At 32.3% G+C, this 12406-nt stretch overlaps 1 protein-coding gene across 3 annotated transcripts in view; it reads left to right on the top strand.

Annotated features, from left to right (window-relative positions):
- Nucleotides 1–12406, top strand: part of LOC143052459 (putative nuclear hormone receptor HR3) — a 36867-nt gene that overhangs the window by 8680 nt on the left and 15781 nt on the right. For 2 of the 3 annotated variants that reach the window (XM_076225504.1, XM_076225505.1), the window contains exons 1-6: nt 662–806; nt 7463–7600; nt 7945–8085; nt 9592–9717; nt 10147–10293; nt 11785–11870. In XM_076225504.1, coding sequence (XP_076081619.1) covers nt 788–806; nt 7463–7600; nt 7945–8085; nt 9592–9717; nt 10147–10293; nt 11785–11870 — 657 coding nt within the window. In that variant the 5' untranslated portion in view covers nt 662–787. Of the gene's footprint in view, nt 1–661; nt 807–7462; nt 7601–7944; nt 8086–9591; nt 9718–10146; nt 10294–11784; nt 11871–12406 lie in introns of those variants that run through there. The other variant, XM_076225506.1, reaches the window with a different exon arrangement.

Genomic DNA, 12406 nt, shown 5'->3' on the forward strand with positions numbered 1-12406 from the left:
CTATTTGATACTTTTAGTAAAAACTACTAAGCGTAAAAAATAAGTCCGCAAGCCAAGAGAACTAAATATACATTTGTAGGGTCACCCTGTGCCAAGATTCGGGTTAGCCTGACTCTCGCATTTTCTCTGATCTATCTATTTCTTCCTGCATCTTTACAAATGGTCCATATATTACGCACTTTCGTCATAAAATACTTTTCTTTTTAAATATTTATAAAACTAAAAAAAAAATTATAGTATTCTCTCATATTACTCTAGTCATGGTTTAAATATAGACATATGAATGGTCATTATAAACTCTATTCGTTCCTGGTATACGAATAAGTCAATACACATTTACAAGGACATTGACCTAATTTTATGTCGTAATGTGTATTGCCTAAAAGCTGATTACACAATACAGTTCATTCACCGATCGGCCTGCAAGGTGCTTGTTAGCGCCACCTATTGGTTGTAAATTAAAGTTCATACACAAAAAATAGTGCCTCGATTTGTAGTTGTAAACATCCGATTAACGACATAAATATATAAACCTATGATATTTTTCTGACTCCAAAGATACTATATTTATTATAGTTTACATGGATCCGTGTATATAAGCCCTAATTGGTCGATAGAGTATGAAATGAATATTATAATCAGATCAATAAAAGTGAGTGCTGCGTGACCTGGTGGCACAGAAGAAAAGTTATTTTTGGAAATCGGACGGATGTTGCTTTCTTGTGCTTGATTATTTAGGTCGATCTGGGTGATATTAGGGAAGTTACATATATGAATAGGTCAAATAATGTCAACAATCATGAAAGGTTGGTATCTTTATTTTTATTTCTGTGATGCTTTTATGACCACACTTCCTTAAAATCTTACTGGAAATGCATACGTGTTTTGAGAAAATGGCGCTAAAAGTTGAGCAGCCATGTGTTTGGATTTTGACACAGATTTTTCCCATTCTGAAAAAATATACAAATAAATGCTTTAGTGCATTTTAATTATAAATCATTGTTTTAACTTTGAACATCGAATAGAACTTCAAACATTTGCTTGTATGCGTTATTTTTTATCAATAAACTAAGTCGATATCATAAACGTTTGCGCCAGCTGTATTTTGCAAAGGAATTGACACACCCCCTAGTTCACGAGTGTAAAAAATAATTCATAACCAGCTGACATTGTTTGTCTTATTCATGTACATTTTTACTGTTTTTAGGAATTGCAGATCAAAAATGACGTTTACTTGGCTGACATTCAGTAAAGTTTATCAGTTGGACGTCTTTGTTTACATTGATTTTTGAGTAAGATAATCTCTGCTTTTGATAGTGTTGGGCGAGTCCACTTTTAAACAGGGAGTTTATCTTTAAACTAGTACAATTTACTTCAATGAAATTTTTAAATTACCTTGATCAAATTCATCATGCGTCTGAGTGAATGGAAATTTTTTAAATGTGACATTGTACATGTAAACAAACAAACACTTTTATTTAGCACTTTAAATCTAGAGCTTGTTATGTTTTATTTACAAATAGCATACATAAATTATATTTTTTGAATATATTCACAAAATCTCAAAATAACAGTCCATATATAGATGATGTTAGAATAGTTGTTAGCATTTAAAGACATCATAAAATATTTGACTTCTGGTAACCTTAATGTTTTCCTGTGAAAATATATTATATCTAAAATTAAAATAAATATCTGAATTCATACATGACTTACATTGAAAGTCTTCCACTTGAAATAATAATTTGGTTGTTAGTGTAAAATACAATATGAATCTTAAACTCGTTAAACTTTACCACCAGATGTAGCAAAGGACATGCCATTTAAAATTGTTATTTGAAACATGTTTTTTAATTTAATTCTTAGATGATTTGCAACATTATTTTATTCTGTATTTAGGGGCGTAAAGGGGGTATCTGCATGGAGAAACGCGAAATATAATTGCCATTTCACAATGAACGAACAATTAAAAATTTCTTGCCCGTTGATCTTTTTACTGATTTCATGAAACAGGGCTACACTTGAAATAAAAATGACAAAACACATTGCAAGAAGATAACCCTTTACCACCCTCTGTATACATTATTTCACTGAAAATTTTCATTGATTAGTGTTGTGCTTTGATTTCAAGTAAGACTGACTTTCATGCGGTAGTTAAAAGATTGTCATTTTCTAAAGCCACTCCAGGTCCTATCTCATTTTGTAAACACCATTACCATGATTTCAAATATACATGTACATTAAAAAGTTATTGGTTAATATCAATGTCTTATCATTTGCATGAAATATCAACTAGTAGGTACATGTAACAGGCGCAGATCTAAGTAAAAAAATGTATATATAAAAAAGGACAATTGGCAAGCCAATGTTTGGAGTGCAGTCCTCATACTAAATTTTTATACGACCGCAAAATTTGAAAAATTTTTTCGTCGTATATTGCTATCACGTTGGCGTCGTCGTCGTCGTCGTCGTCGTCGTCCTGCGTCCGAATACTTTTAGTTTTCGCACTCTAACTTTAGTAAAAGTGAATGGAAATCTATGAAATTTTAACACAATGTTTATGACCACAAAAGGAAGATTGGTATTGATTTTGGGAGTTTTGGTCCCAACATTTTAGGAATTAGGGGCCAAAAAGGGCCCAAATAAGCATTTTCTTGGTTTTCGCACTATAACTTTAGTTTAAGTTAATAGAAATCTATGAAATTTTGACACAAGGTTTGTGACCACAAAAGAACGATTGGGATTGATTTTGGGAGTTTTGGTTTCAACAGTTTAGGAATTGGGGGCCAAAAAAGGGCCCAAATTAGCATTATTCTTGGTTTTCGCACAATAACTTTAGTTTAAGTAAATAGAAATCAATGAAATTTAAACACAATGTTAATGACTACAAAAGGAAGGTTGGTATTGATTTTGGGAGTTTAGGTCCCAACAGTTTAGGAATTAGGGGCCAAAAAGGGACCCAAATAAGCATTTTTCTTGGTTTTCGCACCATAACGTTAGTATAAGTAAATAGAAATCTATGAAATTTAAACACAAGGTTTATGACCATAAAAGGAAGGTTGGTATTGATTTTGGGAGTTTTGGTCACAACAGAATAAGGGGCCCAAAGGGTCCAAAATTAAACTTTGTTTGATTTCATCCAAATTGAATAATTGGGGTTCTTTGATATGCCGAATCTAACTGTCATGACTGTGTATGTAGATTCTTAACTTTTGGTCCCGTTTTCAAATTGGTCTACATTAAGGTCCAAAGGGTCCAAAATTAAACTTAGTTTGATTTTGACAAAAAATGAATCAGTTCTTTGATATGCTGAATCTAAAAATGTACTTAGATTCTTGATTATTGGCCCAGTTTTCAAGTTGGTCCAAATCGGGGTCCAAAATTAAACTTTGTTTGATTTCATCAAAAATTGAATAAATGGGGTTCTTTGATATACCAAATCTAACTGTGTATGTAGATTCTTCATTTTTGGTCCTGTTTTCAAATTGGTCTACACTAAAGTCCAAAGGGTCCAAAATTAAACTTAGTCTGATTTTAACAAAAATTGAAATCTTGGGGTTCTTTGATATGCTGAATCCAAAAATGTACTTAGATTTTTTATTATGGGCCCAGTTTTCAAGTTGGTCCAAATCAGGATCTAAAATTATTATATTAAGTATTGTGCAATAGCAAGTCTTTTCAATTGCACAGTATTGCGCAATGGCAAGAAATATCTAATTGCACAATATTGTGAAATAGCAAATTTTTTTTTAATTAGAGTTATCTTTCTTTGTCCAGAATAGTAAGCAAGAAATATCTAATTGCAAAATATTGTGCAATAGCAAGATTTTTTTTTAATTGGAGTTATCTTTCTTTGTCCAGAATCAACTTAAATCTTTGTTATATACAATATACAATGTATATTCACTTTTTACTACCAACTGATAAATTAAAATAATCTTTACCATTCATGATAACAAGCAGTTTTTTTTACATCTTAATATTTTATGATGTATTTAAACGAGTAGTTATTGTTGCAAACTCCATTAGAAATTTTAATTGAGATTAGTTTTGGAATAAGGGAAAGGGGGATGTGATTAAAAAAATTGGGTTCAATTTTTCTCATTTGAAATTTCATAAATAAAAAAGAAAATTTCTTCAAACATTTTTTTGAGAGGATTAATATTCAACAGCATAGTGAATTGCTCTAAGAGAAAACAAAAATTTTAAGTTCATTAGAACACATTCATTCTGTGTCAGAAACCTATGCTGTGTCAACTATTTAATCACAATCCAAATTTAGAGCTGAATCCAGCTTGAATGTTGTGTCCATACTTGCCCCAACCGTTCAGGGTTCAACCTCTGCGGTCATATAAAGCTACGCCCTGCGGAGCATCTGGTTGGAGTTGAGGTCACAACAGTTTATGAATTAGGGGCCCAAAAGGGGCCCAAATAAGCATTATTTTTGGTTTTTGCACCATAACTTTAGTATAAGTAAATAGAAATCTATGAAATTTAAACACAAGGTTTATGACCATAAAAGGAAGGTTGGGTTTGATTTTGGGAGTTTTGGTCCTAACAGTTTAGGAATAAGGGGCCCAAAGGGTCCAAAATTGAACTTTGTGTGATTTCATCAAAAATTGAATAATTGTGGTTCTTTGATATGCCGAATCTAACTATGTATGTAGATTCTTAATTTTTGGTCCCGTTTTCAAATTGGTCTACATTAAGGTCCAAAGGGTCCAAAATTAAACTTAGTTTGATTTTAACAAAAATTGAATCCTTGGGGTTCTTTGATATGCTGAATTTAAAAATGTACTTAGATTTTTAATTATTGGCCTAGTTTTCAAGTTGGTTCAAATGGGGGTCCAAAATTAAACTTTGTTTGATTTCATCAAAAATTGAATAAATGGGTTCTTTGATATGCCAAATCTAACTGTGTATGTAGATTCTTAATTTTTGGTCCAGTTTTCAAATTGGTCTACATTAAGGTCCAAAGGGTCCAAAATTAAACTAAGTTTGATTTTAACAAAAATTAAATTCTTGGGCTTATTTGATATGCTTTATCTAAATATGTACTTTGATTTTTGATTATGGGCCCAGTTTTCAAGTTGGTCCAAATCAGGATTCCATATCAAGTATTGTGCAATAGCAAGAAATTTTCAATTGCACAGTATTGCACAATAGCAAGAAATATCTAATTGCACAATATTGTGCAATAGCAATTAATTTTCAATTGGAGTTATCTTTCTTTGTATAGAATAGTAGTTGATAATATATGTTGGAAATTTGCCAGACATGACTATGATGTCATTTTATATTTTCATTTGCCAATAACTTTATGTAAATAACTTCATTGGAAATTTGCCAATATAAAATGTTGCTGATGAAGCTTTTTTTCCTTATCTTATCTAAAATGTTTTTAGATAATGTATGTTGGACATTTGCCAGACATGACTATGATGTCATTTTCTATTTTTATTTGCCAATAACTTTATGTAAATAACTTCATTGGAAATTTGCCAATATAAAATGTTGCTGATGAAGTTTTTTTTATTGTTTTATACAATAAACAATGTATATTCACTTTTACTACCAACCAATCTTTACCATTCAGTGATAACAAGCACTTTATTTTACATTTTAATATTTTATGATGCATTTAAAAGAGTAGTTATTGTTGCAAACTCCATTAGAAATTTGAATTGATATCAGTTTTGGAAAAAGGGAAACGGGGATGTGAAAAAAAGGAGGGGGGGTTCAATTTTTGTCATTTCAGATTTCATAAATAAAAAGAAAATTTCTTCAAACATTTTTTTGAGAGGATTAATATTCAACAGCATAGTGAATTGCTCAAAGGCAAAAAAAACTTTTAAGTTCATTAAACCACATTCATTCTGTGTCAGAAACCTATGCTGTGTCAACTATTTAATTTTAGATTTAAAAAGTTTGAAGAAGAAATTTTTAATTGATTTGTAAAATCTTGACATTTGTTTTGTGTAAAAAAAACCCATGTAATGTCAAAAATTTGATCACAATCCAAATTCAGAGCTGTATCACGCTTGAATGTTTTGTCCATACTTGCCCCAACTGTTCAGGGTTCGACCTCTGCGGTCGTATAAAGCTGCGCCCTGCGGAGCACCTGGTTGTAAATAAAAACCCCACCAGCCCAGGCTTGTAAAATGCTTCTCTATTAGCCAAAAGAATCCAACTGAAATATTCATAAGGCCAAAAAAAAATATATGTCTGTTTCCTGCTTCCAAGGCAAATAAATCAGGGTCGGTAGGTCAGGATTTTTTTTTTTTTGCACTCCCTGTCAGATTTGCAGGTGGTTAAATGTCATGTTTGGTTAGGGTCCTGTACCCTAAAATGATTTAATCCCTTTAAAGAAGCTTTAATTGAATAATCCTCCCAGTGCTGACATTTTTTTAAACCTTAATTGTAGCACATTTGTGCTGGGAGCAGCCATTTTGATTGTTTGGGCATAGTAAAATACGGATCTGGATCGGACCGGAAATATTTCCGGACTGGAAACGATTTTTTTCTGGATTTGAATAAAAAGATCTAGGGTCGGGGGGTTTGAAACAGGGTCGGTCGGGAAACAGGAAACAGACATATATTTTTTTTTGGCCTAATCTTCAGTTGAGCTTCAGGTCTGGATTATGAAGACTAGGAGTAAATTTTGCATACAGGGGATGGTCCTGTCTATCTGCCTCAAAATAATGTCACCTGACTATACTTGTAAATTTTTAGCAAGATAATAGACAAAAATTACTTCCTTGTTTGTAATTTTACAATTTGTTTGGTTATAAGAACAGTCTTTTGGTTTTAATTTGAGTTCAGACATCTAACTGCTTATGTAAAAATAGATACTATTAAAAGTAAACTTTAGGTGGAGTTTGTCATTTTCATGTTGAGTTAATTTCTACTCAAATTTAAAGAACAGCCTTCATATGCATGCAACTCGTCTCTTTAAGGTTACACAAGTGTATGGAAAAAAGTGATGTTGCATATGTCATCTTCACTTGGTTGTAGAGTGAACCTGACGACCATCTTAAAGATAATGTTTACTACAACTGCAGAGTTCGTGAAAACTTATTTTGACCTGTCAGTCTAAATTGTTGCAGTTAATAAACATTCTAGAAACTAGCCATTAGTACATCTGATGACCAACGTTAATACTAAATAACATGCATGCCGTCATAGGCACTGCTACAGGTGTTTTTGCATCGGTCATCAGGACTGAAGCTAGCGATAAAAATGCTGGTCAGGACTGACAATTTTCGTGAAACTCTGCAACTGTGAACATAGGGCATCAATTTAGTGGCTTACGGTGCAGACTGCAGTGCTGAAGGTTCTGGCTCTCTCTGGACACAGGTGCTTTCTTTACTAGTAAAGTTTGCTGCCTTGATATAGTCAATAGTGGTGAATGTTGAACTGTCACAAACAATCAATTAATAAATTTTCAATCATTTCATTTCAGAAAATTCTTCATTTCCCAAAAGTGAGCCCAATCAGAATGTTAGTTACAGCATGGAACAAGGAGAAAATCAATCAACTTCACAAACTTTCTCGATGGCTAAACCTGAAAATGTATCAGCGGCTTTTGAAAGCATTAAAGGTAACTATGGTAACAGAAAATGTCATTTAAATCATCGAAAAGAACATGGTTATTTTAAAACTAATTTCTAATACTTGTCCCCTTTCTACTATTGTTTATTTTCCAACTTTTCGATCATTGAAATTTAAGAACTCAAAAATTAATTTCTATATCATCTACACAAGCAGTTGTCTGCTATCAATTATATGGATTCAAGATCATTCATTCTTTAGTGTAATTTTTGCTGAGGATAAAACCATGAACACATTCTTTTGTATGGTTCAATTTGGTGCACTCTTATTGAGTTGCAAAAATGTTACGGATCTATGTTTTGAGATTTAAAGACTTTCACTTGAACATTTCAGACAATGCCACTTTCCAGTTGGGTGGCCTTCGAGACGGCATCTCTGCTCAAATGTTACAACAGCTGACTCCTGAACAACAACAGATGCTGATAGCAGAAGCTGTATCTAAAGCAATGGGCTCTAATACAGAAAATATGAAAGGTAGAAAACTGTGCTAGATAAGGATAGTTGTGCAAAATGAAGATTCATTGCCAAGTGATCTTAGTCATAAACTTGAAAATCTTTTGTTCAATCGTCTTGCCATGTCGATTTGCAGTTATCTATTTCTTCTTTTATTACAATGCCGATTGGTCCATACAAACCCACTTTACAATCAAGCTTTAAACAGACTTGTTTGTACCACATGTATGTTTCAATTTGGTTTTACCAAAGAAGGAAGTCAACCAATACACTTCCCAAACGGCTTCCAAGGGATAACTCGAAACAAAATTGCATCATATCCGAATGTATCTATTGAATTGAGAATAGAAATGGGGAATGTGTCAGAGAGACAACAATCTATACCCATCTGATCTGTCATCCATAGATGAAGGTCTAAGGAAATTAGAAATAACTTCAGTAATTGAGTTAACATTGTCTATGTAGTGACAGTAGTCATAACAGAACATTGATATTATACAAAATGATCTTAAAATCCTGAATGTAGTTTTTGTTGATAAGATACTGTGGATTCATTTATTTTCGTGGGTACCAATTTTCGTGGATTGAGGATAACCTACATATTCATGGATACTGTGAAAGTACTTTAATTCGTGGATATCAATTTTCGTGGTTTGAGCAATTTTGACATGTTCGTGGGTTTTTAAATTCGTGGATTTTTGTTTTCTAAAAAAAAAAATTAAAGCCTTTAAAAATAGTCTGGATTGAAGGAATTTGCAAAGTAAACATTAATGTGTAAACGTGTAAACCGTAGTGATAACACTAATTAACCCATGATAAAGTGAACAACAGTTTAAAGTCCATCAAAGGTGTTAATTAGGCCATAAACATGTCACCTAAAGAAAACAGTAACATAAACAAATGCTAGAAACGTATCTTGAATTGTCAAATAATTCTTATCAAAATCAAGCCCAGCATGAAATTATTTTTTCCCATATGTACGAGAACTATGAGGATATAAAGTGAACACTTTATCATACTAGCATATCAATACCAGAAATCTGACTTTTATCGATCAAAAATATTTTTTTATGAGAATTAAAAGATCAAAGGTTAATAAAGATTAAATGGGTATAATTCTGCATGCAGTTGTAGTTCTGTGACTGCTATTAAAGTATTCTCAGATTTTGCATTATTCAATGTATTCTCTAGATCATATCAGTAGTCAAACCTACCGATGGGGATTTTTCCATGTCTTGAATTGGACAATGGTTGTTTCATTTCGTTGGACACTTAAGTTCGTGGATAAAGTCATCCACGAAAACCACGAAAATTGGTACCCCACGAATAAAAGTACTTTCACAGTATTTAAGTTCGTGGTTTTTGGCAAAGTCTGCATACATCCCAGATCCCTTTAGAAAATTTGAATTCATTGAACATTTAAATTCGTGTTTCCCATGTACCAACGAATTCCATGAATATTAGTATCCATCGAATATTAATGAATCCACAGTATGTATTATAAAAATGCTTTTTTTTTAATTTCAGACAATGGTAATTTTCAGCTGTTGGTCAGCAGGGAGCAATCAGAACTGCTTCTACAACAGGCTGCCTCACAGATCTCCCCACAGTATACAGATGCTGAAATGGTGTCTAAAGCTAGTGATCTTAAAGGTACAATATCTGTTAATGGTGGGGATGTCCACAGATAATTACTGGATAGATCTATATTTCAAATATTTCAAATATTGAATTTATGTTTGATTATACAGTCCTGGCGAAGCTAGATAAGGCAATGAAAATTGTTCTTGATGGAAAACAGCTAACCAATTATCATTTTTCTGACTTAAATAATAAGCATGATCTGATCTATTGGTTGTATTTGTTATGAAAATTTATGGTTGAAGCACAGGCAAATAAATGCCTTCCAACCCCATACATTTTAAAAAGAAGTTATGTTGTAATTGTTAATAAGACAACTCTTCACAAGAAACCAGAAATAAAAAAAAAACTATAGGTCACCATATGGCCTTCAACCTGTACATTTAATTTGTTGATAGTGAACTGAATGAAAGCTTGACAACAGTCTATTTATATTTTCAGAGAGTTTATCCCATCAGCAGTCAGGGGACCAGTCAGGTCAGTTACACATACAGTTACCTTCACCAACAACTGGTTTCAATCTCAAGAATGATGTCAAAAGTTTTGTGGATAGTAGTAGCCCACGTAAACCACATGAAAATATGAAAGGTAAGGCCTAAAAAAAAAAGTGTCTTCTCTGTGGACTGATATCATACCTTGAACATGATCTAGTTCTAAAATCTATGGACTGATATCATACCTTGAACATGATCTAGTTCTAAAATCTCTATGGACTGATATCATACCTTGAACATGATCTAGTTCTAAAATCTCTATGGACTGATATCATACCTTGAACATGATCTAGTTCTAAAATCCCTATGGACTGATATCATACCTTGAACATGATCTAGTTCTAAAATCTCTATGGACTGATATCATACCTTGAACATGATCTAGTTCTAAAATCTCTATGGACTGATATCATACCTTGAACATGATCTAGTTCTAAAATCTCTATGGACTGATATCATACCTTGAACATGATCTAGTTCTAAAATCTCTATGGACTGATATCATACCTTGAACCTGATCTAGTTCTAAAATCTCTATGGACTGATATCATACCTTGAACCTGATCTAGTTCTAAAATCTCTATGGACTGATATCATACCTTGAACCTGATCTAGTTCTAAAATCTCTATGGACTGATATCATACCTTGAACCTGATCTAGTTCTAAAAGAGATCATCAAACAATCGTTGTGTCTATGGAATGACTTGATAATTATTATGTGATATTATTGGGTGCATTCCTTATTTATAAGAGACAGGCCCTTTTAGTTTTTACACATGAGTTATAGGTCTTTTATTTAAATTTGGTGCATGCTAATTAACTCCAAGAAAGTATGATGGTATATCCCTTCCTTCCCTATTACATCCATTTTAATGGAATAGTCCTTAAGATTAATACTTCAAAGTGCACTTAAGTTTTGTGTAATCAGATTTGTAAATAAAGTAATTATAATCCTTTATAGTATTAACACTTAAAGTTTAAATGACATTGGTATTCTAAGTATTTGTTTAGAGCTGATCCAAAGCTGTGAGAAGTGAAGGCTCTTTAATGTAAAGATTATTTATAGTTAGAAAGTGTTTTGTCCAAGGAAAATTAAAAAAAGTGTGTGCAAACAATATTTTGATTTCGTTAAGCTTATACTTGCTGTCCAACCCATAGAAATTTTAGATTTGAAATAGTCCAAATATACGCTTGTTTTGTCTTAACATTAGGTCTCAATTTGTGTAAGGGCTGTTCCAAATTTTATTTGTTAGGAAGATATGGTTGCATTTTCCTCAGAATTTTATAAGAGATAGAGGTAGAATGAAGATTCTATTTTTTTGATGGGTGGCCAGGGTCTTAAAAAGGTGCCTTCTATGTGGCATGCCATGTAAGTAATTCTAATTAAACAATTGTTTTTTTTGTACAAAAGGACCTTGCGTTTATGGTTTCTATATAATAGAAAAACTCTTGAATATAAAAATATTATTTTGGCCAATATGTATTAAAGAGATAAAAAAATATTAAAAAATGGATAACTCCAACATCAGCATATCTAAAATTAGTAGTACCCGGTAATAACATTGATTTAAACTACAATTGCAGCACAAATAGAAGTAATACCTTGTAAAGTGTGTGGAGATAAGTCATCTGGAGTACATTATGGTGTTATTACATGTGAAGGTTGCAAGGTAATTATATTGTTGAAAAGTAACAAATAGTAATAATATATAAAAGAAGATGTGGTATGATTGCCAATGAGACAACTATCCACAAAAGACCAAAATGACACAGACATTAACAACTATAGGTCACCGTACGGCCTTCAACAATGAGTAAAGCCCATACCGCATAGTCAGCTAAAAAAGGCCCCGATAAGACAATGTAAAACAATTCAAACGAGAAAACTAACGGCATTATTTATGTAAAAAAAAAAAAATGAACGAAAAACAAATATGTAACACATAAACAAACGACAACCACTGAATATACAGGCTCCTGACTTGGGACAGGCACATACATAAATAATGTGGCGGGGTTAAACATGTTAGCGGGATCCCAACCCTCCCCCTAACCTGGGACAGTGGTATAATAGTACAACATAAGAACGAACTATAAAAATCAGTTGAAAAAGGCTTAACTAATCAGATGGACAAAAATATAAGTAACAATACTTCTGTTACTGCTAAAGAATTCAGGGTATTAAGATATGACAATTGAAAATAAG

Source organism: Mytilus galloprovincialis, chromosome 11 (genome assembly GCF_965363235.1).
Source record: "Mytilus galloprovincialis chromosome 11, xbMytGall1.hap1.1, whole genome shotgun sequence".
Lineage (NCBI taxonomy): Eukaryota > Metazoa > Mollusca > Bivalvia > Mytilida > Mytilidae > Mytilus > Mytilus galloprovincialis.